General features: G+C 50.7%; 10 protein-coding genes across 10 annotated transcripts; 5 read left to right on the forward strand and 5 right to left on the reverse strand.

The window, feature by feature from the left end:
* Positions 1 to 5,891: 5,891 nt before the first annotated feature.
* SCP_0411090 (hypothetical protein) lies at positions 5,892 to 7,449 on the reverse strand (the record flags this gene model as incomplete). Its single annotated transcript, XM_027757836.1, has 3 exons — positions 5,892 to 6,085; positions 6,135 to 7,331; positions 7,437 to 7,449. 3 exons carry the CDS (start codon positions 7,447 to 7,449, stop codon positions 5,892 to 5,894), a joined length of 1,404 nt encoding a protein of 467 aa, XP_027613637.1.
* A 210-nt stretch (positions 7,450 to 7,659) lies between these two features.
* SCP_0411100 (hypothetical protein) lies at positions 7,660 to 10,490 on the forward strand (the record flags this gene model as incomplete). Its single annotated transcript, XM_027757837.1, has 5 exons — positions 7,660 to 7,785; positions 7,837 to 8,056; positions 8,106 to 9,202; positions 9,251 to 10,261; positions 10,311 to 10,490. 5 exons carry the CDS (start codon positions 7,660 to 7,662, stop codon positions 10,488 to 10,490), a joined length of 2,634 nt encoding a protein of 877 aa, XP_027613638.1.
* A 323-nt stretch (positions 10,491 to 10,813) lies between these two features.
* Positions 10,814 to 11,425, forward strand: SCP_0411110 (hypothetical protein; the record flags this gene model as incomplete). The annotated part of the gene is made up of 1 exon (XM_027757838.1): positions 10,814 to 11,425. One exon carries the CDS (start codon positions 10,814 to 10,816, stop codon positions 11,423 to 11,425), a length of 612 nt encoding a protein of 203 aa, XP_027613639.1.
* A 360-nt stretch (positions 11,426 to 11,785) lies between these two features.
* On the reverse strand, positions 11,786 to 12,052 carry SCP_0411120 (hypothetical protein; the record flags this gene model as incomplete). The annotated part of the gene is made up of 1 exon (XM_027757839.1): positions 11,786 to 12,052. The coding sequence occupies one exon, from the start codon at positions 12,050 to 12,052 to the stop codon at positions 11,786 to 11,788; it is 267 nt and encodes an 88-aa protein (XP_027613640.1).
* A 153-nt stretch (positions 12,053 to 12,205) lies between these two features.
* Positions 12,206 to 13,532, reverse strand: SCP_0411130 (hypothetical protein; the record flags this gene model as incomplete). The annotated part of the gene is made up of 2 exons (XM_027757840.1): positions 12,206 to 12,856; positions 12,909 to 13,532. 2 exons carry the CDS (start codon positions 13,530 to 13,532, stop codon positions 12,206 to 12,208), a joined length of 1,275 nt encoding a protein of 424 aa, XP_027613641.1.
* A 47-nt stretch (positions 13,533 to 13,579) lies between these two features.
* Positions 13,580 to 15,131, reverse strand: SCP_0411140 (hypothetical protein; the record flags this gene model as incomplete). Its single annotated transcript, XM_027757841.1, has 7 exons — positions 13,580 to 13,872; positions 13,919 to 14,098; positions 14,150 to 14,265; positions 14,315 to 14,440; positions 14,490 to 14,743; positions 14,834 to 14,931; positions 14,993 to 15,131. The coding sequence occupies 7 exons, from the start codon at positions 15,129 to 15,131 to the stop codon at positions 13,580 to 13,582; spliced, it is 1,206 nt and encodes a 401-aa protein (XP_027613642.1).
* An 854-nt stretch (positions 15,132 to 15,985) lies between these two features.
* Positions 15,986 to 20,942, forward strand: SCP_0411150 (hypothetical protein; the record flags this gene model as incomplete). The annotated part of the gene is made up of 13 exons (XM_027757842.1): positions 15,986 to 16,144; positions 16,192 to 16,368; positions 16,419 to 16,970; positions 17,018 to 17,126; positions 17,213 to 17,303; positions 17,655 to 17,910; positions 17,959 to 18,842; positions 18,901 to 19,177; positions 19,231 to 19,376; positions 19,429 to 19,820; positions 19,873 to 20,064; positions 20,120 to 20,225; positions 20,273 to 20,942. 13 exons carry the CDS (start codon positions 15,986 to 15,988, stop codon positions 20,940 to 20,942), a joined length of 4,011 nt encoding a protein of 1,336 aa, XP_027613643.1.
* A 630-nt stretch (positions 20,943 to 21,572) lies between these two features.
* On the reverse strand, positions 21,573 to 21,941 carry SCP_0411160 (hypothetical protein; the record flags this gene model as incomplete). Its single annotated transcript, XM_027757843.1, has 1 exon — positions 21,573 to 21,941. One exon carries the CDS (start codon positions 21,939 to 21,941, stop codon positions 21,573 to 21,575), a length of 369 nt encoding a protein of 122 aa, XP_027613644.1.
* Positions 21,942 to 22,016: 75 nt separating this feature from the next.
* Positions 22,017 to 22,272, forward strand: SCP_0411170 (hypothetical protein; the record flags this gene model as incomplete). Its single annotated transcript, XM_027757844.1, has 2 exons — positions 22,017 to 22,052; positions 22,105 to 22,272. 2 exons carry the CDS (start codon positions 22,017 to 22,019, stop codon positions 22,270 to 22,272), a joined length of 204 nt encoding a protein of 67 aa, XP_027613645.1.
* Positions 22,273 to 22,925: 653 nt separating this feature from the next.
* On the forward strand, positions 22,926 to 23,282 carry SCP_0411180 (hypothetical protein; the record flags this gene model as incomplete). Its single annotated transcript, XM_027757845.1, has 1 exon — positions 22,926 to 23,282. One exon carries the CDS (start codon positions 22,926 to 22,928, stop codon positions 23,280 to 23,282), a length of 357 nt encoding a protein of 118 aa, XP_027613646.1.
* Between the last annotated feature and the right edge of the window lie 1,909 nt (positions 23,283 to 25,191).

Below are 25,191 nucleotides of genomic sequence, written 5' to 3' on the forward strand. Positions count from 1 at the left end.
TGAGACATTGCATGATGTGGCCTGCAGACTATACAATGTTATGCACAGAATCATGAGTAGATGTGAGTTGGCAGATGACACTTTGAGATGATTGCAGATTGTAGTTGAGGAGTTGGAAGTAGCCTTCAGGCTCATAGTGTTCCCTTCTCTGATAACCAGCTTCCAATTGGTGTTGGACTAAGAGCTGTTGCATAGTGCCATATAGTATCTCCCAAAATGTGAGATTGTTTCACAGATGTGATTCTCACTTCAGTGCACTATGTATTCCTTCAGCATATTCAGAGATTTGACATATTATTGAATCTACGAAGAGGATAGTAACAGAGAAGAGGAAGATGAATGCATGTACCTATTTTTCAACTGCTCATATTCTCTCTGTACTGTATGCTTGCATCATCAGAATGAAGAACAAGTGAAGTGCAAGTCCTCTTGTAGTAAAGATTAAAATGAGTTATACAAGAAGAGCAAAAAATCACTAAATCTCTATTAGAAAGAGGAATAATAATTTTAGGCTCCATCAGACAGCGCTCACCATTAGTGTAATCTCTAATTGCCAGCACTAAGCAGGCCTTGAGGTTCTTGACATCTCTGGGTGCATAAGTAGCAATGTTGATATTTAACACAAAGCTAGTGAAGAGATGGCATGGTGACATTGCTCCACTAGAAAGAACTTCAGCAAATAGCTCAAGTTCCTCATACTTGCTTGGAGTGGGCCAATGCTAATGCATGGCAAGGACAATTCCTGATTTTAATATCTATCAGACCTATACTTCTAATATGTGTTTAGTCTCTTTTTTTGCACTTATCATTCAAAAGTATTACAGTTGTATATTTTTATAATTAAACATACATTTAGCTATGTTACAATCTAGTACAGTCATGCTTTAACATATACTACAACAGAACTAATCTTTGATCTACACTTTGTCAGCACTATTGAATTTATACTCTCTATTTGTCCCTCTAGTATACAAGTCTGCCCAGTTGTAACCTCATCATTAAACCAGACACTTCCAGTTTTTGTAATGATACCTGCAGTAAAGTGGAACCCACCATAATAAACTATACAACAGAGTCTATACTTCTGATCTTGCAATTCTAACTCAGATTCTCAGTTAATCTGCAGACTATTAGTAATGAAACACTAAAAATTTGGCAAAGACTCATATTTCAGATTATAAAGTAAGGCACTATTACAGTTAGGACAAACATGCTCAGAGCATCTGGCAAAAATTGCATCCAGCCAGTCTGTACCTGATCTATTCTTGTAGGACTCAAGTTTGAATGGACTATCTTTTCATACTGCTCTGCTACCATCCCAAAGTACTTGTTCATCTGTATTACTCTCAAATTCTATATTACAGTGATTACATGTAAGTGTGCAAGTCAGAATATCTTCAGAGTGATTCAACATCTCCTGGCATAATGCATAGATATCAGTTCCTTCTGTGCCTATTACTGGAAATATCTCAGAGTTAACTTGGTGCAAACTTAGTCTGATTTTGTCTTGTGCATTCTCCATTGTCAATTTGCCCAGTTTAACATCATTAAACACTTATGTAAAAAGCTGCAGGTGAATATTCTGCTACTGAACATTGGACATCCACCATTCAGGTGAAGTTGTATATGCAGCATGTAAGATTGAAAAGAGACTGTCATAGGCACAACTGTATGTTTTTGCATTCCAAACAAAGCCTTGCAGTGAAGCCAGATTTCCTGATATTATAGTACTTGTAACCTTCTGTTTCTTAGACTTAGAGCCTGCTGCATCTTCACTATGCTTATGCTTAGCACCATGTGCTGCACCAGGGTCATTACTCAGAGTAACAAGGCTTTTTGTTCCTGCAGCTGCTACATAGCGGGCTAACTCTAGAGCTTGATGTTCTGCTCAAGTTGGTGTTTTACTTTCTGCAGTCTCTTTAGTGGCTCTCTTCTTTGGTTTCTCCAAAAGTTTAAAGGGTTCAATTTCCAGTGGCTTCTTAATTATATATGGTACCTCTTTTAACCACCTAATGGCGTGGTGTACTATTTTGGGAATATAATCTTGGCCTTTTCATGTACGATATGCATGTATAACTGCATCACGAGTAGGACCATCAATAAGTGCAGGCAATTTCTTGCTATACTGCAGTCTAGTTATTTCATCTAACAGTTCCAAGTCTCGAAATTCTTGTCTTAAGTAGCTAGTTATGCCACCAGTAAGCTTTGCTGGATCCAATCCTTGCACAAGTATTGTACCTGCATATGTTGAACCTTGTGATAGACAGGTATATATAGACTGATGTGTCCGACAGTTCTGAAGATCACATACATTATCTGGATGAGTTCTGCCTTGAGAATTGAAATCTGTCATTGCAAAGTTTGAAATTACTGCCACTTGATCTCGACTTATGTGCAGGCATGCACCATTGGGCATTACACAGTCAATCTCTTGTACTTGATGTGTAATAGAAACAACATTCAGGGGTAAGCCATCTAATTAAATAGGAGATGGAGGTGCATTCAACTTTACAAATAAAATATCAAGAGTCATTTTAGCTTGAGTAAGTGGTCGTGAATTTCAGCTAACTACAATGCCTTCAGCACCATTGGTGACACCACATTCAGTTGCTTCATTGTTCTTAATTATAACAGGCAGCTCAATACATAGGGACAATTTACCTGGATGATAGTTGGTACAATAGTGTGGCAAGTTCCAGAGTATTTCCTGCCCATGGCCAGAAATTTATGCCAGAGTAGGGGGAGGGCATTGTGGATTCGATTTGCAGTATGAGCTGCAGTGAATGTTGAACTCGATTACAAGCTCGGACAGATCTTGTTTCAATGGAGACATTCACTTTGGATTTGTTATTCAATGGCTCAATCTCACTTTGTGTTCTGTAAACATCTGTGTATTGGGTCTACACTATGTAATAGAACTATTTTAAGGCAAATGTGCGAGCAAGCCCATTCGAAGGTGCAAGCATGCTGAGGTGCTCACCAGAAATCAACCAAAACTTGAAGCTGTATTGAGTGCTCACTTACTTGCTTTGACTCAACTTGCATCTCACTACTTCCACTTACCTTCTTGTCTTTCTTAATCCTCTTATGTTGAAGAAAGGCAAGTGAGGATGACAAGGGACATACTCTAAGGCCTACAAGAAGGTAAAATTGAAGCCAGTGATTAACGACACAAAACTATCGGGCACACGAACCTTTGTTCTCCATGGTCTGAATAATGGCCACCTAGGCTGATAATGAAATGATTCCCTTTTTATAGCTCTCGAGGATACTGAGAATCTGCTGAAAACTGAAGAAGCACCAACTCTTGATGAAGGAGCGACAGCTTTTGCAGAGCTACAATTCCTGAGGTACGAAGAGAATCGTTCTTATAAGTAGTGGGCCTTTGGAGGCTGACCTGAACTGTGACACACTTTTCCCCAAACTGTAGGAAAATCCTAGAGGTAGAACTTAGCTACAAACATTCTAATAACTCTTCTTACCCAACTACAAGTTGACTATAGGTAGACATTCAAAACAATTGTATTGAAAACCAGTGCAACTTGTATAAATAACCATCAACAGATGCATGGCTGTAGTGCTTAGATTAAATAACAGATAACAGCTATATGTCAAGGAACATTGAAATTACCTTCAATGGAGTGTTGTACTGAGTTTGATGCATTGTAACCATTACTATTGAATTGAAACCAAAAAATAGACCTAGTTAGCACTTTAGAACATTCAATTTCATTAAGATTTGAGTGATAAACCACTTTTGCAACACTGAGGTGAACGGCAAGAAGACCTGCTTAGTCAGTTTCCTAATTTGGGAACTGACTTACCTGAGGTACTCATAGTTATCTCGGCTATGTCTCTAATTTTTTCACTTTTTTTGACCTTTTAAAAAAGATTTCTGAGCTCAAACTATACTTGCCCAAATTGGAAAAGTTAGAAGCCTTTGAAGTTACAATTCCTATACTACAAAAAATAATGCATGAAACTACTACAAATGTGCCTACAAGAATTACTATAAAAATGTTACTAATGTGCCTGTAAGAATCATTTAAAAAATGACACTAGAAACTGTTACAAATGTGCCTGTAATAATCACTACAAAAAATGACCCTAGAACTGTTACAAATGTGTCTACAAGAATTACTACAAAAAATAACCTTAGAAACTGTTACAAATGTGTCTATAAGAATCACTACAAAAAATGTTACCAATGTGACTGTAAGAATTACTATAAAAAATGCCTCGAGAGACTACTACAAATGTGCCTATAAGAATCACTTCAAAGAATGAGATTACAAACTGTTACAAATGCACATGTAAGAATCGCTACAAAAATGACCCTAAAAACTACACACCTTTCAGTCATGTTACCTGAACTGAACTCCCATTTACCCTGACATTGTCATGAACTGAACAGCCAGCGGACGTTGGCCCATTGTCACCATGTTGACCTCTACCAGCAGTGGGCCCATATCTTTCATGTGTGGGATACTAGCAGTGGGCCCACCGCTAGTGTTCTTCTCCCAGTGCTCAGCCCACTAGCAGGGCATATTACAGTGTTGTAACCATTAAGCAATGGGCCCACCGCCACAGGTCAAAGGGTGGGCCGACACCAGAGCATGTTATCGCCATCAATGGGCCCACTGCCAAAGTATGATCAATGAGCAGTGGGCCCATCGCCACAAGTGTAAGATGACGGATGGGCCCACCGCCAAAGGTCAGAGTATTGGCCATGGCCAGAGCATGTTTGTCTGAGCAATCGGCCCACCGCCAGAGTATGACAAATGAGATGATGGATGGGCCCACCGCCAAAGGTCAGAGTGTTGGCCATGGCCAGAGCATGTTTGTCTGAGCAATCAGCCCACCACCAGAGTATGACAAATGAGCAGTGGGCCGATCGCCCAGAGTGTAACCTGAAGGATGGGCCCACCGCCAAAGGTTAGAGGGTTGACGATTGCCAGAGCATGTTATCGCCAGCAGTCGGCCCATCGCCAAAGCACCCTCAGTGAGGGCCTTACTGCAAGCACCCATGGGATAGGTCATCGCCAGGACATGTTTCCGCCAGCAATCGGCCCACCGCCAAAAGCCAGTGGGTTGGCCAACGCCAGAGCATGTTTGTTTGAGCAATCGGCCCACCGTCAGAGTATGACGAATGAGCAGTGGGCCGATCGCCCAGAGTGTAACCTGAAGGATGGGCCCACCACCAAAGGTTAGAGGGTTGACGATTGCCAGAGCATGTTATCGCCAGCAGTCGGCCCATCGCCAAAGCACCCTCAGTGAGGGCCTTACTGCAAGCACCCATGGGATAGGTCATCGCCAGGACATGTTTCCACCAGCAATCGGCCCACCGCCAAAGGTCAGAGGGTTGGCCAATGCCAGAGCATGTTATCGCCAGCAATCAGCCCACCGCCAAAGGCCAGTGGGTTGACGATCACCAGGATATGTCATCGCCACCAATGGGCCCATTGTCACATACAGCCCTGCAGTTTCCGGGTGCATTGGTGGTGATGACGTGCTCTGGTGATCGCCAATCCTCTGACCTTTGCCGGTGGGCCCATCACTCACCAGCACTCATGGCGGAGGGCCAATTGGTGGTGAAAACACGGCTTGGCGATGGCCAACCCTCTGACCCTTGGCAGTGGGCCCTTTGCTGGCGGAGCGCTATTCCCATGCAGTGAAGCTTTCACTCAGGTCCTTTGGCGATGGGCCAATTGCTGGCAACAACATGCCTTGGTGATGGCGAGCGCAGTCCGCCCATCTCAAGAGTACACTGGAGGAGCGATGGGCTTTAGAGCTTAGTGATGCAGAAGTGAATGTATCCATTTTGTACTGGTATACAAGCTGTTACATAGCGGTCATATATTGCTAACACCAGAATGCTCAAAGACACTAGTTCAGTTCCTGTGATACGCCTCGCCATGAATGTCCCTCAGAATGTACCCCATTTGGAACACGGTCGAGCTGGCATTGAGGTTCGCAACGTGCATATCCTCAGTGAGGTTAAGCTCACACTGAAGACGTACAATGCGCTCCCGCAACATGGCGCGATGACGACTAACCGCAAAGCTATCACCTTCGTCATCGTCCACTATGAATAAGGTCAACATCAGACTGAAGGTTGCCAGGGATGTACTCACTGGAACTGTCTGCCTCTGCTGCGATCTGCGCAAATGATCTACCGAGGCGGGCCACTTGTGAGCCAGAAGCGGCATTCATCTCTCCAGGGACTGCCATTGGCAGCAGCTGTGTGGTATCTGGGAATAAGCCTGGAACCTGTTCCCAATGGGTGGGACGATGGATCGGCAGCTCATCTGGAAGTGCTGCCAGACTTGGCATCCTGGAAGTAACAGTGACTGGCTCGATGCTGCCTTTCATATAGTGAATGACAGGTGCATCGTGGCGGAAATTGCTGTCATCGAAAGTGCGAGCTGGCGAGTGAGAGGGCACCGATGGCGGAGGCGGTGGACTTAAAACATCGTCCAACAAAGGCCGCCTCTTTGGAGGTGAAGTGCTGGGACTATTTAGCCACCGGACCTGGCTACGCACAGGCGTCGCGCCAGGGCTGTCTATCACCAGAGCTCGCCGTCGTCCTGGCATGGCGGGAGGACTATTGTCAAAGTCCAGCAGTTTCGGCACTGGTTCTGCATCAAGTGTCTCGTCCACCAGCATGCCCCTCGCCATCGGCGTACTTGCTTGACTATCGAAGTGGATGGATGTACGTGGTGTAGCGTCAAGGGGCTCAGCAATGAGCGATCGTCGAGGGAGTTGGGAGGTGTCAGGAGTGCAAAAGTCGAAAGTGTGAGCTGGTGGAGGAAGGGGAGTAGCTTCCAACAGGGCGCGTCGAGGGATTGGCGAGATGCCAGGAGTGTCGAAGTCGAACATTCCACCAGGCGCAGTGGGGGTGAAATCTGAGATGAGTGCATGCCTATGGATTGGCGAACTGCCACGACTTTCATCCCAAGCTGGCGCCAGAGGGTCAGGAATAAGTGCGCGACTTCCCTCCACAGGCGCCACAGATCCAGATGATGCCTGTACCTTTGGCGAGGCGTGGTGGTGGAGATGCGCATGTGGCGAGTTGGATGGCGCAAATGGAGCCACCAGGGACGGGGTAGTGTGGCGGGGCGCGAGGGGTGTCTGAGAAGCAGAGTGGAGAGGCAAGGAGATCTGGGCAGATCCAGGAGAGTCAAGGAGATCCGAAATGAGTGGACGACGGGGCTCAGCGATACTATCCTCCTCATCCGACTCGCCCATCGTAATGTCCAGCATATCAGGAGGTTCCGCATCACTGGCCATGGCAGGTAGATTGTGGCGAGCAGACAAGTCTTCGATCAGTCCTGGATCGCGGGAGATCAGTTGTAGAAAGGGGATTGATATGACATAGAAAGGTCAGATAACATCACAAAGGAGTCAGATTCCACAAGGAGAGCAATAGAACTTACTGTTGGGAGCCATGAGAACTTGTGGCAGGTCACACTGACCTTGAGAGACTTGAGAAATCGCGCAAGTCCAGCGATCACGTGCAAAGCACGTGGTCGCATGGCGTGTGAAGTTGAACTTGGTGCAGATCGCGTCTGCCAGCTCATAGCATCGTCTGCTCCGCCTCCACTGTACTGCAACCTCTGCTTTTGAAACACCCTCACGCTTTCTTCTGCCAAGCTCACCATGCCTCTGGATATCGACCCCAACTATGTTCTGCAGGCCGCGCGACTGACAGCCATTGTTGCAGCGGCGCCTCACCAGGACGACCCTCGCTATCCGGACTGGGAGACGAGGATTTACCTCGAAGTGGTAAGTCATCGGTCGAAGGTCTGGCATGCACTTACCGAATATGCCACACAGAGTCAGCTTGAAAAGAGTTTCCCGCAGCCCTTGAAGTCGTTGAGGATGCCTGGGATCGTCATCAGCGCGTTGCTGGAATTCACCCGGGCATACCAGCAGAAGGCCCTGGCGCGGCTGGACCACATATTGAACGATGATGAGAGGATATACAAGAGGTACCCTCTGGCTGTGCACGAGTATGGGGAGTGTGAGGACCTGGGAAGGCAGTGGTGGACTGAAGGTGAGTCACAAGCATTGTGAGGCGTCGAGCGACACACTGACTGCACCAGATCCATATTGCAAGCTGCCACCGGTGAAGAGTATGCCAGCGAAGGGCTGGGGCAATGTGCCAGCCGATGACAACACCCAGGGACGTGGCGAGGAGGACCTGGCTACCGGGGACCTCGTCACCAAGGGGAAAGGCAAGGAGAGAGCTGACAACGACATCGGGACAGGCATGGTGAGTGAGCGTATCGTCCACGTGGAGGCGGGGGAGGACAAGGGAAAGGGCAAGAGCAAGGAGAAGGCGCAGGGGAAGGCGGCGCATGCGATGAGCGAGGAAGAGGATGGGGGAGAGGGAGAGGGAGAGGGAGAGGAGCAGGAGGGCGAGGATGACGATGATGCCGACAGTGACGAGGACGACGATGCCGACAAAGATGACGATGATGAGATGGCAGAAGACGTGCCGGGTGCAGGCCAGCCCGAATCCATCGAGGTCGATGCGGCGTCGCCCCCTCCGCCAACTACCAGACCAATATCGATCTCGCCAGCTGCCCCATCACTCCGAAAGTGCAAGGCAGTCATCACAGAGTCGAGTGAGGAGAGTGAGAATGAGGAGGCGGCTCCGAAGGTGAAGCGGATGAAGCCGATCGAGGTCGCAAAGGAGAAAGGCGAGGCCCCAACCACCTCTGGCCGAGTGCAGCGTGCACAGAAGAGGATGGCGCAGACCGAGGTGGAGGGCTCGAAGGTGAGCACGAAGAAGAGCGGGAAGAGGAAGGCGAAGGAGTCAAGTGATGAAGAGGAAGTACCGACCGTCAAGCCGCCAAAGAAGAAGCATGCAACGAAGGAATACAAGAGCAAGGAGTTCATCGAAAGTGAAGACGAGACTCCGGCACCGCCTTCCAATCTACCCACCAAGACTGCAGGGGACTCTAACGACGGTGTTGCGAAGACGAATGCCCCTGCCAAACCTGTCAAACAGACAATGAGGATAACAGCGACACCTCATGTCGCACCGAAGGCGAAGGCAAAGGGGAAGGCAAAGGCGACGGCGAAGGGGAAGGCGATGGTGAAGGCGAAGGTGAAGGTGATGGTGTCGCAGAAGGACATGTGGAAAAAGACATCCACCCGCGTGTCTGACTTCATGTGGGCACATGCAACAGATTTGGTGAGTAACGATCTTGTGAGACATTGACCTGTGCTAATGTTCCTGCAGCTCATCCCTTGCGTTGGCTGCCAGGAGAAAGAGTGGCCATGCAAGCTCAACACCGCCAACTTCGGTCGCTGCCTCGAATGTGCAGCACGAGGCATCAGTTGCAGCATCGCGCCGAGGAACACGGACGGCATGCCCCTGCGAGGAAACTCACACACTGCACAGCGTGAGTTCCAAGAGATGTGCGCAGCGCTGGTGGTAGAGGGCAAGCCACTGCCCACGTCGCCACCTCCATACGATGTCAAGGTCGACTCCAATGAGCCCGACGGTGCAGAACCCATGGTCATGGGAGTGTCGAAGCGCAAGCCGCCGAAGAAGACCAAGACGTGCAATGCTGCAGCATCCAGCTCCAAGGTCAAGGGTGGTGAGGAGGTCGAGGCGACGAAGCAGAAGGCGACCGTCACGCCCTATGAAGCCAACGCTGAAGGCGAGGCCTCGGTGGAGAAATTGTCGAAGTCCAAGCGCGCCGCCAAGTCCGCCACCGCCACTGGAGCTGTGGCTCTGTCCAACTCTGGCGAGGTCGCCAACTCTGGCGAGGTCTCCAAGTCTGGCGTGCCTGCCAAGTCTGGTGCGGTCGCCAAACCTGGTGAAGGTAAGAAATCAGGACCCAAGGCAAAGCCGGTGAGGAGCCAAAACTCAGGTGCGCAAGATGGTGGCGAGGTCACCAGGACCTCAGTACGTGAGCCGGATGAGGTCCCGCCTGCCAAGTCTGTTGCGAAGGAGGGCAGGCAGATGACAAGGGTGGCGATGGGAGGTCGCTCGGGCCCAATGGTGCCCGTGATCACCAGGAAGGCGAAGGCGAGTGCTCCCAAGGCAGCAGCCAAGATGCCTCTGGCGGAAGGCGATGGCATGGAGGAAGCCGCCAGGCTGGCAATGGAGGCGGTGTGGGCTATGGCCTTCCAAACAGGGCCAGCTGCTCCGCCGCAAGCTAGCAGCAGCAAGCGCATGCTGACACCAGTCGCCGATGAACCAGAGGATGCGCCAGAGTATCAGGCAGAGGTGGCGGAGGATGAGGTAAGCAGGACATCTTGTCGCAGCTGGAGTCGATGTAACCATGAAGCAGCGCGCGTCCTTGGAGCGGCCACACGACGATCAGCGGCGTTCACTGCTGATGCCCCACGAGATGAGCGCAGGAGCTGCCGAGGTGGCACAGGAGGTGACGCCCTCCCTGGAGATATCTAAGGCGTCGAAGGGAGCGAAGTCCTCCACATTGGCAAAGGCAGGACATCTCGATGAAGGGTGAAGGCCAGCTAAGAGGGGCGCCCCACTGGACCGCAAGGCAGCGAAGAAGGAGGCGGAGGCAAAAAGGGATGCAAAGGCGAACCGCCTCAGAGCAGTGCCTCCGACCAGCAAGGGTAAGTGCGCCCGCCACAGCTTCGAATCCATGCAGCGCTGACCAGGGATACAGCACCCCACTTGTGCGACGTCCAGTGAGTGTCTACAGGAAGTCCCACTCTGGTGAATGAAGGCGACACCCCCAGTGGCGAAGAAACCTCGCAGTCATCCAACGATGACTGCGCGAATTGTGCCGAGTTGCGACAGGAGTTCCTGGCGCACAAGGACGGGATGGAAGTCCAATTCCAGGAGAGGATGGCGGACCTCAACACCGTCAAGGCAGAGATCACAGCGGCGCTCCAGCGAATCAACCCGCCATCCACATTTCAAGAAAATGCCCGGAGCATTCGCGAAGAGGTCAAGTTGGCGATGGAGGAGTTTCGCAGGCCGGTCACCATCGAGCTTCAGGAGAGCGTGAAGTTGGCGGTGGCGGACCTCGTTGCCAAGCAACATTGCCTGCCAGAGCTCAAGGAGAAGGTCAACAGGTTGGAGCAAGGCATGAACCAGACGGTGAGCCAAGTGGACGTCGACAAGCTGCAGGGCGAATTGGCCGACCTCCGTCATTCGATGGAGCTCCAGGCAGCACGGTCAGACAGCATGGAGAAGGAGCTCAGGTCTTCGGCGGCAGAGGTGATCACTCAAGCGAGCAAGCTGGAGATGGAATTGGTGCTCGCCAAAGAGGATTCAATGGCAGTGGTGATGTCTGCTTTGGATGAAGTGAAGAAGGTGGCGATGGCGAGAGAGGAAACCTCGCTGGTGGCGAAGTCTCTGGATGCATTCCGAGAGAAGGTCGACTCCGCCATGGTCTTCACTGCCTTTCGCCCAGATAGCCACAATGTGTAGTCATTAGAGTATTGATATACATGCTTTTTAACCTAGCATGGAATCTTCATGCACTCAATTCGCCACTGCCACTCCAAGTCAACTGAATGCCTGCTGAAGTTCTTGCCAACTCCCCTCGCCATTGCCACCATCTCCATGGCTTTACCTATGTAGATCTATGGGTCACATTAAACAATGTGGAAGCCTACGAGTCTACTTTGAACTGGAGTTATATTGTCAAGGTCTGGTGCTGCCACTGCGGGTCATGCGACCTGCGCCAACTTGGCCACTCTCTTTCACTTTGGCGGCTGCTTTCCCCAGACGGACCGGCTTCAGCTTGGTTTCTCCCTTGTCCTTGACCTCCGGGGTCTGAGGCAGAGCTCATCTTCGCTTTGCGGGAGGCTTGTCACCATCATCCGAGTCCTCGGCCCTCGCATTCTTCTTCCTCGGCGAGGCCACTACCAACTCGTCCCGAGTACCATGTCCACGCTTCCGAGGTGGCGGATTGTCTTCGCCAGAGCTGTCTTCACCATCGGGCTCGGGACGTGCTGGTTGACATTTCCGCTTTGGATCAGGAAGCTTCTTCAAATCTTTCACAGCTCCTAGTGGATGCTGACTGCGGGTATTCTTGGCGGGCGACTCATCCATCGCTTGACGCTGACTGCGAGTTATCCTGCTGGGGATATTACTCTGAAGGGCATCGGTGATCGACCTTCCCTGGAGCGCTTTGGCTTGACCTGATGGACGGTCTTCCTTGGCTGTGGCCTTCCTCGTCTTAGGTATAAATGGAGGCGGTGGCGGTCATTCAGCATCACTGCTAGGTACGGACAAGTGTGCATCGTCCTCTTCGCCATCGTCAGAGGCCTCACCACTGGTCTCCTGGCTCGGCCCTTCGTCTCCTCCACTTGGAATGATTGGTTTGTCAGCCATGGGGGCAGGCTGGTGAGCCTTGTGAACTTTGGCAGCAGTAGCAGCGCCATCGTGAGTTCTTGCAGAGGCATCACCTTCCTGCTCCTCCTGGCCCCCAAGGCCATCGCCACCTTGTGGGGCACCGCGTATGGCAGGCTTGCTCACTGGCTTCACCATGGCATGGGTGATGTTCCCTTCCACCATGTCCAAGGTAATGATCTCGCAACAGCGAAGCAGCTGCTCTACTGCGTCAAATGAGATCGCCGAGTTCACCACATAGTCGGGAAGGTTGGTCAGTTCGCCCTTCTCAATGAACTGAGATCGTGTGAGGTCCCTCAGCACCATACCAATCATGAGTGCAGATTGTTGTACGCCCTGTGGATGTAAGAACCGATATTTTGTCAGCCATGGTTTGTCGCCCAACCAGTTCTCGACAATGTCAAAGTTGTCCACCGCATGAAATGACGGCGGGAGGTAGCGCTGGCCATACGACCATTCGCTCCAGGGAATCGGATCATACCTGGTGAAACGATACACCTGGGGCTATATGACAGATGATCAATAGTGGCTATGAATCCCCACAAAAGGAGCTCACCACAGTCGCAATCTTGACTTCCTTCAGCATATCCTGGTATCGCGGTTCGACGGAAAGGGTGGCGAGAAACATGTCTCTCCTTTTCACGAGGTGGGGCACAGTACTCCCCACAGTACTCCCGCCAGTGAGACGTGGGGCTCGGCCTTGAAGCTCAAGCCTGAGCTCCTTTGTACTGGGCTCCAGTTCACTCCATGCTTCATCGGTCTCCTCTGTGTCAAATCTGTGCAGTTCGCCCAGAAGAAGGTCTTGGAGACCTCGCTTTGCCTTCGTCTTGGCACCGCTGCTACCACTCGCTTGAGGTGCACCACCATTGTTAGCCTTACGTCCATTGGTGGTGGTGACTGCCTTGCCCTTCGCTTTATTCGCAATCACGCTCTCGCCATCCCCTAAATCTTCATCGCTGGCCGTATCTTCTTCGGAAGCTATGCTGGGTATATCTGGCGAACTCCGATCAGAGTCTTGGCTGCTTCTGGCATCATCTTCCAAGTCATATGCATCTTTCATCTTGCATTTACGCCCACCGCCTTTGGCTCCGCCAGGGGCCGCTTTGCCCTTTGTCGCCTTCGATGCCGCCTTTCCCATGACCTTGCGCACAGGTTTACCCTTCTTCTTCGCCTTCCCCATCTTCTTAGGTGTGAGTGCTTCTTGGACCTCATGTTCAGATCCTTCTTCTAATGCCTGTGCTGATCCGTCAAGTGGTGGAAGAGGATCATACTTGGCGGGAGCAGCTTCGCCATCCTTGTCGAAGTACTGGGTGAATCACATGGTCTGCTCAGGTCCATGTTCCTCTTGGCGTGCCCGCCAGTGGTCGAGGAGGGCAGAACGGGAACACTTGTCATCTTTGAGGGATCGATCCACTGGAAGTTCTCAGGTAGCATCTCCGCTAGAATAACCTTGTTGATGTCGTCTATGCTGTTCAGCTTCATCCATGGCGACTTGCAGTTCCGAACACCCTTCGCCAATGCTGTAAACTGGTCAGCATCTCTCAACACCGAGTGGGAGTGTCATACCGTAGTGATGATTCATGAAGTCTCGAACTTGTACCTTTATCACCTTGAGAGGCGCTTCCGCCATACCTTCGGGCACCGACGGGAGCAGAGGAAAACTGTTGGCCGTCAACTGAATCTTGTCCATGGCCCGCATGCAATCGGCAGGTGTCTTCTTCACCGTCACCGTAGTCTCAGTCACACCTAAGGAATCAGGTCAGTGTGCCAGCGACAATGCAACTGAGGTCTTCTTACCGTATTCGCCTTTGGCCCACTCAGAGAACACCTTTGCTAGAGGCTGGTAAGCACACAGCCACCCAGGATAGGCCCCGAATGGAGTTCCATTGGTGATGGCGTGGTTGACCTCCACCCTTCACTTGGGAGTTAGCAGATGGCGACAGTCGGACGGTCTACGCTCACATCTCTACCTTCAGACTCCCCGCTTCCTTCGGATATGCTAGCATGAATGCCATGTGAATGCCCATGGTGTCCCACATAGTCTTGGCAAACTTCTTCAGATATTGCATCATTCGCTGCTCCCTCAGCCTGTCTTAGGTCAGGATTTGCCTTATGCTACGTGACAGGAGGTATGCACTTCATTTTCGTCTTATCATCCAGAGTGCCATTGCACCAACTTTCTGCCTTTTCCTCATACACCTTCTGCTCCTCCTCGGACAGTTTTGCCCATTCAGCACTCCGTGCGACTCTCCACACCTTGGAGACATTGCAACCCTTATCTGCCGTGAGTGCTCGCACAGCCTCAGTCACCTTGTCCCTCTCCAGCGCATCCCACACCTTGAAGGCATTGGGCTTGCCAGAAACATGCATATGCTTTTTCGTCGCTTTCTCCTGCGCATGGCGAGCGTGGTTATTGAGCCACTCTCAGATTTTCTGCGGTGAGAGTTAGTGGGGACCTCACAGACATGAAACACTGCTCACAGTTTCCACAATGATGTCGTCATAATTTGACGTGTCGACAAACTGTGTCTTCAGCTTCTGATGCAAGCTCTGAACCAGAGTCTTGTGTCCCTTGGCATCTGCCGTGTCATAAGATCGCAGCTTCTCAGAGAGTATGGGCTGATGCTCCGTCAAAATTACAAATCTCGCCGCTTTCTCGATGTCGAGGATGAGATTTTTGTGTTGGGACAGTGAAGGGGGTTGATAGTTCAACGGGCAGCGCTCTGTCCATTTCCTCGTCGGCCGCCCACAACTCAACATGCACGTGCTGATGGCCCATTTGGGCTTACACCAATTACCCTCCTCGCCATGGTGTGTGGTGACTGCTGAAGCATTGTATGTGTATTTTTCGCAGTGGCGGGAGGTGGTAGTAGGTATGCACTAGCATTCATGCCTGGTGAAAGGCAATGTTGAATGCCGCTTCTATGGCAGAGCACACCACGCCAACTTCATCTCACGAATGCTGGGCGGAGGCAATCTGGCGATCATCTGCATGCCAATCTGTGGGATAAAGGGCTTCCTCGGAGTTAGGCTCAGCCAATTAGATGGCGGTGACGAAGGGCCCAGACATGGCGGACCACCCGGCCCGTGATCCGGCATGGCGGCATCAAGTCTGGCTCGGCGGCATGATGAACATGTGAGATGTGCAAGGGACGTGCTTGCAAGCAATATGCAGGCAGATGAATGCATACTGTTCTTTGCCATTCTGGCCCCTCCTACATTCTCCCCTGCATCTGCAAGCCAACCGCCTGAGCCCGCCATACACCTGTGCGTTCCTTCAACCGATGCATGCTGTAATCGTCCCATTGATTGGCAGATAGTATCAAGATGAGCAATCTGTCACCCATGCCACTGACCGATCAGATAGCAGGAGTCTTGGAGCTCATGTTCCGCCGAAAGCTCCATCTGGCCACTCATGCAGCCCATTCTGCGCCATCTATAGAAGTGCCTCCGTCCATGCCATCCGCCCTCCTATTGGAGTGCAATGGCATTGCAGATGCTCTTGTGAAGGCCATCTGTAATCCTGGTAGTCATTAGTCTTGCCGCAGGTCTGATCACACTGATCACACCATTGTAATAGTAAGGCTGCAGTGGGACATTGATAGATATTGTGACAGCCTTTCGATTCAGCCCATGGGGCAGAATGAAGTCCTCGAGGCAGAACTGGAACGGAAGTGGCCTTCTCCATTTGGTGAGAGCGAAATACGCATAGACCAGCCCGCCACCCTCGTGGACATGCACGGACGCATCTTGGCTTGGATACTTCCAAGAGTGTTGATACCAGACCGCCAGGTGAGTGGCTTGCCCAGCCTTGCGCTGTGATCTGACAAATTTGTCAGACGAAGATGCTCCAAGCGACCAGGGCCCTACACCCAGCAATAGCAGCCAGTAAGCCTTCCAGCACCACCGCCAGTTGGCGACACAACTCGTTGTACTTCTTGCCTCCTGAGGAGTGTGCCCAATTCCCAGTGGGCTCCTTGTGTCTCTCGCCAGGTTGGTTCCAACAAGTAAGAGAGGTGGGTCTCCTCGCCACGCCATTTGCCTTGCGTCTGGACAGCCTTTGCAGCATATGGAGTCTGGGAGGCTGGAGACCTCCACCAGCCTGAAGCTTGAGGGTGGAAGAAGTTGGCTGCATGATATTCATGACTCCTCCGCATTGCTGGGCACCATCCTGGCTGTCGTTCACCCAACACTATATGCCGCAGGATGCCAGTGCTTGGGTTTGATCCAGCAAGACCCAGAATTGCGAGAGATGGCGCTGAACTGGTCGTCGCCATTCAATGCGCTCCAGGTGATCGCCAACCGGGAAACTCCTTTCCATCGAGATAGCAAGACAAGATACACATTCTATGACCTGTTGGCGACGTTGGGCAACTACACTTGCACGTGGTTGAAGTTCCCCGCCATGCGTGTCGCCATCGATTATAGTCCTGGAACTGTCATAGCCTTCTGTGGAAAGGCGATTCATCATGGCGTCACTCGAGCAGATGGTGAAAGGCTCATCTATGCATACTTCATGCGAGAGGGTGTCCAGAACAGGCTAGGCATTCCGGCGCCCCACTGGATGCAAGCTTCATATTACGCCTCACACATTGGCATGTGCACAGTTCATCACCGAGTCTGCATTCCTAACTCAGAACAGGTCCTAACTGGCTCGCTTATTAGAGGGACATCATGCCAAAGACTGATGGAGATGAGAACACTATGCAGGGGATGGAGACTGTTGATGGCAGCTTCATTGGCGAGACAAAGTTGGCGGAGGTGATGGCGAAATGTATGGAGTCACAAATTTCCGAATCCTAGCTGAAGGTTGGCGAGCGCGCGGTACGAGTGTGCATTTCACATCTCGACAGTGTTCAGCTCAAGGTGTAGTTATCACTGATGGCAGTGTATGGTTGGCGGACCTCGAAGTTGGCGGAGATGGTGGCGAAATGTGTTCAGTCGAGAAGTTGTGAGTGCTAGTGGGGCAGATGGCGGCAGCATTGGCGAGCGCGTGGTGCAAGTGCACGTTTCCCTTTTGAACATTATGCTACTCCGAGTCAAGGCAAAGTTAGCACTGAGAGCGACATACAATTGGCGGACCTCTCACCAACATGGCATCCTTATCTGCATAATGCTGATATGGTGCCTAAAGAGACCACGAGGTGATAAGGCCCAGGCATTGCAGCCATTCTTAACCACCTTGATGAGTAGTCTGGTGGGCAGCAAGACCGTGTGTGATTTGCACGTGTTGTGCGATAGGGACACAATGCTCATCGATTGGCTTTGAATACGACTCCCCACTGACCTGAACCATGAGCAGACGCAACAAAAGCAGGCTCGTTGTAGACCTGGATGACGAGGTTGAGTTTGTGACCAAGGTAGCTAAGCAGACCACTAGAGGAGTACACCATGTGGACGTACCTTTGCCCATGCCCATGGGTTCAAATGTGCCATCACCTTCCAAAAGTCCATCGAAGGCTCCAGCTTCAGGCTCCTTGTTTAACTTGGATGATGGCGACGTCCTGGGCAACATAGGTGTGCCGATTCAGCTGGATCCGGCGGCTCGGAAGACAAAGGTGGGCACTCCCACCATGACCATCTGATGGTCTGACCATGCGCGATAGACCCAGAATGACTTCATGAGGGACTGGATACCCCACCGTGATGACTATCTTCATGCCATTGTCGAGATGAAAGCCCCGCCTGAGCCCAGAAACTGTGCGGAATGCAAGGTTGGCGAGGGACGGTGGCGATGCCTGGACTGTATGGGCAGACCGCTTACCTGTACCGACTGCTGTCGTAATGGCCATCAGCGTGCTCCTTTCCATCGGATAGAGCATTGGCAGGGTCAGTATTTTGAGCCGGCATCACTGTATCGGGTTGGCGTCTGCATCCATTTGGGGCATGGCGGAGATCCCTGCCCTCTGGGCACCTTCACAGCACATAACAACCCTGCGCCGGTGATGGCCCCGGGGTCCAATTTCTGGAATGCCTCTAATGAAGACCTAAATGCACATGATGGCAAGGTCTCAGATGATGGCGAGGTCCCATTCAACTTTGCACCTCTGGCAGGCACCCTTGACGGTGAAGCAAGGCAAACCGACGATGCTCCCGATCCCACTTGGGAGGAAGATGTGCCACCGGTGCTCTCCCGGCCACCTCGCCGTGATAGTTATGGGAATCAGATCATAGTCATTGTCGACATCTCTGGCATTCACCATATCGGCGTTGACTGGTGCCAGTGTGAGATGGCAGTGGAGCGTGACATGCAGCTTCTTCAAATGGGACTTTACCCTGGTACCGTCAAGGATCCCCATACCGCCTTCACATTCGCCGTCCTCAACGATTTCCTTCTGGAGAACAAAGAGTGCAAGATGGCGGCATTGAACTACTACAGCAAGCTCAAATGGGTCACGAGCAATGCCTTCCCTGGCACTGTTCCCATAAGTGTTCACATGCATTCCCATGGCCCAACCATTCATGCCAGTTCCTCGCCAGGACCGTTATCGTGAGCTGATGCGGGTGTCCCGCCAATGGCACCAACTCAAATATCGCAAGTGGCACAGCTTCTCACATGATGCCCTCTGTCCTGTGGAGAAGGGTGGCCTCGCCATCTTTTGTCCCGCCTGTCCCCAGCCTGGGCTCAACCTGCCTTTTGATTGGCAAGCGGATCCAGTGCAGTGGAAGTTCAAATGCGGCTTTGTCATGGATGGAAATTTCAGTGCAGAGCACATGAAGATGAAGCACCCCGAGGAGGACGTCGCCCTCAGTGATGGCCAGGCATTCATGGTCGGCCAAGAGGATTACAAGGCTCATCTGGCGGTGGCCATGGAGTCGCATCAGGTGCGTGTCTGGCTGCACGTTCTTCTTCCGCCCTTGACTCCTAAGCCCACCAGTGCTCCACTTGTCATGAGCACCGCACTGTCAATCAGGCCAATGTGGATCGCGCCAACCTCGACGCCACAGGAATCGGGGCCACTGCTTGCGCCAGACATGGTTTCTTCGTCCCTCATACTGTCGTCGATTTCCAGAAGGGAGAAAGGTTCGCATATGTCTCTTGTCATGATTCATTCTCACCGACGCACCCTCTGCAGACAAATGAATATGGATTACTCTCTCAGCAATGCGCTCCTGACCCTCACCGGTATCACCCTCGTCCTCATCATGTACGACATCATGTGCCAGTATGGCGTCCATGTCCGCAAACGTTTCCACCACAGCGCCTATCTGAGGATGCCCTTCGAGCTCAAGGTAGACCAAGGCATCGGCTTGTTTCATGTGCACGGACACCAAGATTGCTGCTTCCAACGGTTCTCACCCAACTTTATAGTTGGCGCTGGTATGGTCGATGGCGAGGTCATCGAGACCCTGTGGGCACCGACAAATGAGGTCTCAGGCAGTACCAGGGGCATGACCCAAGCTCATCGCCAAGAAGTCCTTGACGATCACATGAATGACTCCAACTGGAAGAAGACGACTCGCATGGGTGAGCCTGGTTCCTCCTTCCCTATTTGCCACCTGCCTTATGCTGCCTATAGTGCCAACCTTGATGATAAAGTGGAAATGCATGCTCCTGGGCTTCCCACGAAGCAAGGAGTCCTTTGAAGCTTTATCTGCATCCACAGATGAGGATGTCCTTGAGGCATGGCAGAAGGAGTATGACGATGCTATGGAGGCTCGCCAAAATGATCCGAAGATCATGAACACCTTCGATGTCCAGCTTATGAAGGGTGAGTATCCTTTCATCGTCGTGTGGCATGTAGTTGACGTGAATGCAAGCCCCAGGTAAAGACCTCACCCAACTCAGACTGGCGGGCGAGGAGTCTGCCAAGGGCTTGGAGAAGGGCACCGCCGGATGGTTGTCGACTGGCCTCAAAATTCAAGAAGCACAGTGAGTTTGCCTCATCTTAACAAAAATACAGCTCTGACGGCCTTCAGGCTTAAGCTTGCGAATGATATCCGCAAGGCGGGTCAAAATCCGAGCGTGGCGGAGGACCTCAAGACTCTCGAGCGCCGTCAGCGCCTCGAAGTCAGCATTCTCACATTCCAACATCGCTCTGAGAAGTTCATGAGAAGGTTGGAGGACGTTCCCGCCATGGAAGATCGTGACGATGGTGCGCTCTGGGATTCCTTGGATGAGAATCCTTTTCAAATACACCCGGAGGACGCTGAGTATGGCGAGGATGCGATTCCTCCCGAGCGAGCTTCCTTGAATTTACCTTCGCAGATAGGATTTGTGGCCGCCGTCGCCAACGGGCTCCAGACCCTGGCGGCCCAAGAGTTGGAGTTGCGCAAAGGCCTGATGAATGACATCCTCCACGAGCTTCACATGGCGCTTGGACTGAAGTCTTACCTCTACCGCAAGAGGGTTCGTCCCGCCAACAGCGTCGGAACCATGACCCGTGCACAGGCGGAGGTTCATGCTGCCGATCAGACCGTCTTGGCCTGCGTCAGGCTCTATTTCGCCAACCGACGCACCATTATGCGCTTGGATGCCACCGATGAAGACTTGGCCCTCTATCGCCCTTTGGATAAGAAGGACCTGCACGTGAAGACTGCCGTCATCGAGGCTAGCACCTCCGGGCTCAGGAACGTCAACCTGGCTTAGTTCTGGACCATGAATGTTGCTGGAGATCGAGGTTCATCAGAATGGATGGACGAGTGTTCGTAATTGTCCGATTAATCTCTAGGCCTCCTGCTAATTTACCCTCCAGTCTATAGAGTGAATTGGCTGCGTGCCAGAGCTCGATATGAGAGATGGAGGGAGGAGCGTGTCTTGGTCCACTCGGAAATGGCCTGGACCATAGCCACCTTCAAGCGGAATGCGGAACGATGGGCTCACTGGCTCGAGATGACGGATCCTTCCTGGCAGGGTCATGTTTGCTATGCCGCCAGGCAAGTGAGTATGTGGCGGACCTTCGCCAGCCACGCCACTGATGCCTTCAGCCACATCCTCGCTCTGGACATTGAGGACGAAAGGGCGGGCGATGAAAATGTGCTTTGAGTCAGGGTTCACTGGGGTGTACGCATATTCATGTTTGCTATATCGATGTAGTGATCATCATGTATGTAATTCCTACTCACCAATATCACATTTGGTGAAGTGACCTCCATCCTCGCCTGAGGGCTTCATCTCGGCATGTGCTCTCCAATCGCATGACATCAGACATCAGATAAGGTCGATCAGATATCAACCTCAGCTCATCCACTCACCATCATGTCTGCCCAGTCTTCAACATCAGATGCGCGCCCCTGCCTGTTCTTCAGAGGGAGGTTGCAGTTGGAAGTCTACACTTGGAGGATCCAAGAAGCTGTTCTGGCACTGGAGCCTGACCCAGATCACTTCACCAAGGTCCGTTAGGAGGAAGGCTTGCGCCGGGAGATGGTACACCTTTCTTGCTGATATCGCCTGACCCTGCTGAGTCCTGTGCAGTTCGCCGTCAGGGGTATCTGTGGCGACCTCGTGTTGGCGGGTCATGCTGACCATATTGACCATGGCGGAGTTATCGCCAGTGTCCTCACTGTCTGCACTTTCAATCGCGAAGTTCTGCGCCCCATCAGCATTGACGTCAAGGTGATTCCACGCCCCACCACCCTTGTTCCTCATCCTAAGAACCTACTCGAGGATTCACCCGACTACTGGTGGAAATGGGAGCATCAGGTTGGGCCGGTGGGGAGCCCTATGGAGGCCTGGTGGTACAAACTTGGTGATCCCTGGGTGAGTGGTACGTTCCAGCACCTTACAGTCTTGCTGAACCTCGAGAACGTAGGAGAAGGTGTACACCGTCTCTGAGTCTACACTGGTGCAGCTTGAACAGCTGCATGTTCACGTCGTGAACCTCACTAGTTGGTTGCACGAGAGGACAGATCAGAACCTGGATGTGGTGCTGGAAGAGCTGCAGGAGGCGACGCGGCAGCTGCGTGAGTTAGGAATGTAATCGCCCAATGCCAGGCGTCCGTTCGTGCCGTAGTGTGTCGAATATAAGGTTGTCATGTCTTTGAACCTGGGCAATGTACCTGGTGTGGTAAGGTGAAACATAGTAGCCACATACTCTCCTCAGGAGGGCACATCCCCAATGGTATCTGATGCATGGCTCGAAAGCCAACGCCACATGGGAGAGTTTGGCGAAGTCATTCTGGACTGCATGTTCAGATGGCGAGTGATATCCACCACAGTTCGCCAACCCTACTCACGGTGGAAAGGACCGCCATTCGTCTCCACATACTCTACCCAGAAGGGCACATCCCAAATTGTATCTGATGCATGTCTCGAAACGCCGATGCCAATTGGGAGAGTTTGGTGAAGTCATTCTGAACTCCATGTTCAGATGGCGAAGGATATTCGCCACAGTTCGCCAACCCTTCCCACAGTGGGAGAGAGTGTGATACTGCAAGGAGAGCTAATAGTGAGCTAACCAGAATTGGAGGGAATGATGGGTGGATTACATGGAAATTATTGGCTGGCAGTAGCTCCATCATTGCCCTGTTAGGCGGTGGATCAATCACTGAAAAATATGCCCATGGCGGTTGACTGATCGCTGAGAACTACACCTATGGCGGTGGTCCGATAGGTCTGAGCAAGAGGTGCCGCATGAGCAACGACTCGGCATCGGAGCCCCCTTCTTCTGTGGTGTCCTTCGGCTCGCACGCTGATTTGCACACGTCCGCATCCTCGTCTACTTCGTGCTCTTCGGTTGACTTTGGGTACAATCCGTTCACTTCGTATGGTCTACTTCTTGGCTCGGGCAACCAGGTGTGGCATCCGCCCATGCTTCCCCCTGACCAATCTCCACATTTCATACATCCGCCCATGCTTCCCCCTGACCAATCTCCATGTTTCATACATCCACCTATGCTACTCCCTGACGAATCATCCGGTATGTTCCTTCACCCACCCATGCTTCACCAAGACGACACGGACACGATACGAGCCCAGTTGACAACCTAGGGCAAGGCAAATAACTCAGCTATGCCCGGGCTAGTCAGATATTTCAGGCGACCCATGCTTATGGGCTCAGAAATATCCCTATGGCGGTGGGCCGATCGCTTAGAACACTACCTATGGCGGTGGGCCGATTGCTCAGAACACTACCTATGGCAGTGGGCCAATGGCTGTGTAATAGCCCCGTGGCGGTGGGCCGATCGCTCAGAACACTACCTATGGTGGTGGGCCGATTGCTCAGAACACTACCTATGGCGGTGGGCCAATGGCTGTATAATAGCCCTAGTGGCGGTGGGCCGATTGCTCAGAACACTACCTATGGCGGTGGGCCAATGGCTGTGTAATAGCCCCGTGGCGGTGGGCCGATTGCTCAGAACACTACCTATGGCGGTGGGCCCATCGCTCAGAACTATCACCGCGGCGGTGGGCCCATGCCTGTATAATAGTAGCATCATGGTGGTGGGCCCATCGCTCAGAAATACTCCTATGGCGGTGGGCCCATCGCTCCAGCATTCCCTTCATCGCCATGAGCCGATCGCTGACAGCTCCTTACACAGACCGATGGGCCGACGTCCACTGGCTGTCCAGTTCATGACAATGTCAGGGTAAATGGGAGTCCAGTTCACAAACATGACTGAATGGGCTGAAAACTATTACAAATATGTCTATAAGAATCACTAGAAAAAATGACCCTAGAAGTTGTTACAAATGTGCTTATAAGAATCACTACAAAAAATGACCCTAGAAACTGTTACAAATGTGCCTACAAGAATCACTACAAAAAATGTTACCAACGTGCCTATAAGAATCACTACAAAAAATGACACTAGAAGCTATTACAAATGTACCTATAATAATCACTACAAAAAATGACCCTAGAAGCTATTACAAATGTATGTATAAATATGAATCACTACAAAAAATAGCACTAGAAACTGTTATGAGTGTGCGTATAAGAATCACTACAAAAAATGGCCCTAGAAACCACTATAAATGTGTCTACAAGAATCATTACAAAAAAAAGTTGCTAATGTGCCTATAAGAATCACTACAAAAAATAGCACTAGAAACTTACAAATCTGTGTATAACAATGTATTAAAATTTATACAAGAAAATTTATTATATTATGTACTAACTTTTAGTATGTGATCTAGTTATGTCGAGTAATGATGTACGACTTGGGTGATTTAATAAAAATGTCTAGTGTCAAGCGAGACTTCAAATCTCCACAAATCCTGAGATAATCAGACTGGTCTTAAGTCAGATTGTATCTCAGTTGTTACTGAAGTAAATTAGGTGTTAGGAATAAGAATGAAGTAGTAAATACCCTTCTTGGATAAAGTACTAACTTCAGTAAAGTTGACTGATATGAGTACACGGACTCTGATATCAGACCTTGAGACTTATAGACTTAGAGACTTGGGCAATAGACTTTGTAATCCAATAAGTACAACTTTATGTACTTACAAACTACTAGTGACTTAGACAGAGATCTTACTACTTTACTTAGTAGTACTTGATTGCTTGGCACACAGTTGTATGTGAATATCAGTACATTCTTTTTTTTTTGTCTCAGGCAGGAGCCTTTATATACTAAAACTTGTGGGAAAATTAGGACAATAAGATCCAAAGCATAATAGACAGAAACAATGGAAAATAATAATAGAAGGATGAACAATTGCCTATGTAACAATAGGTTGTTCATAAAATACACTAAAAAGGGTGTTCAATAGCCAGAAGGTTCAATAGAAACAATAGCGAAGATAAGCAATAGCTAAGTAAATAATAGCCACTTGAATCAATAGGAACAATAGTTCTTAGTGTTATAAATAGTAGGCTATTGTCTTAGGATAATAAATAAATGGAAACAATAGCTAAGCTATTGTTGTACTTATTTATACAGCAAATAACAAA

This window comes from Sparassis crispa (genome assembly GCF_003851025.1).
Source record: "Sparassis crispa DNA, contig_000003F, whole genome shotgun sequence".
Lineage (NCBI taxonomy): Eukaryota > Fungi > Basidiomycota > Agaricomycetes > Polyporales > Sparassidaceae > Sparassis > Sparassis crispa.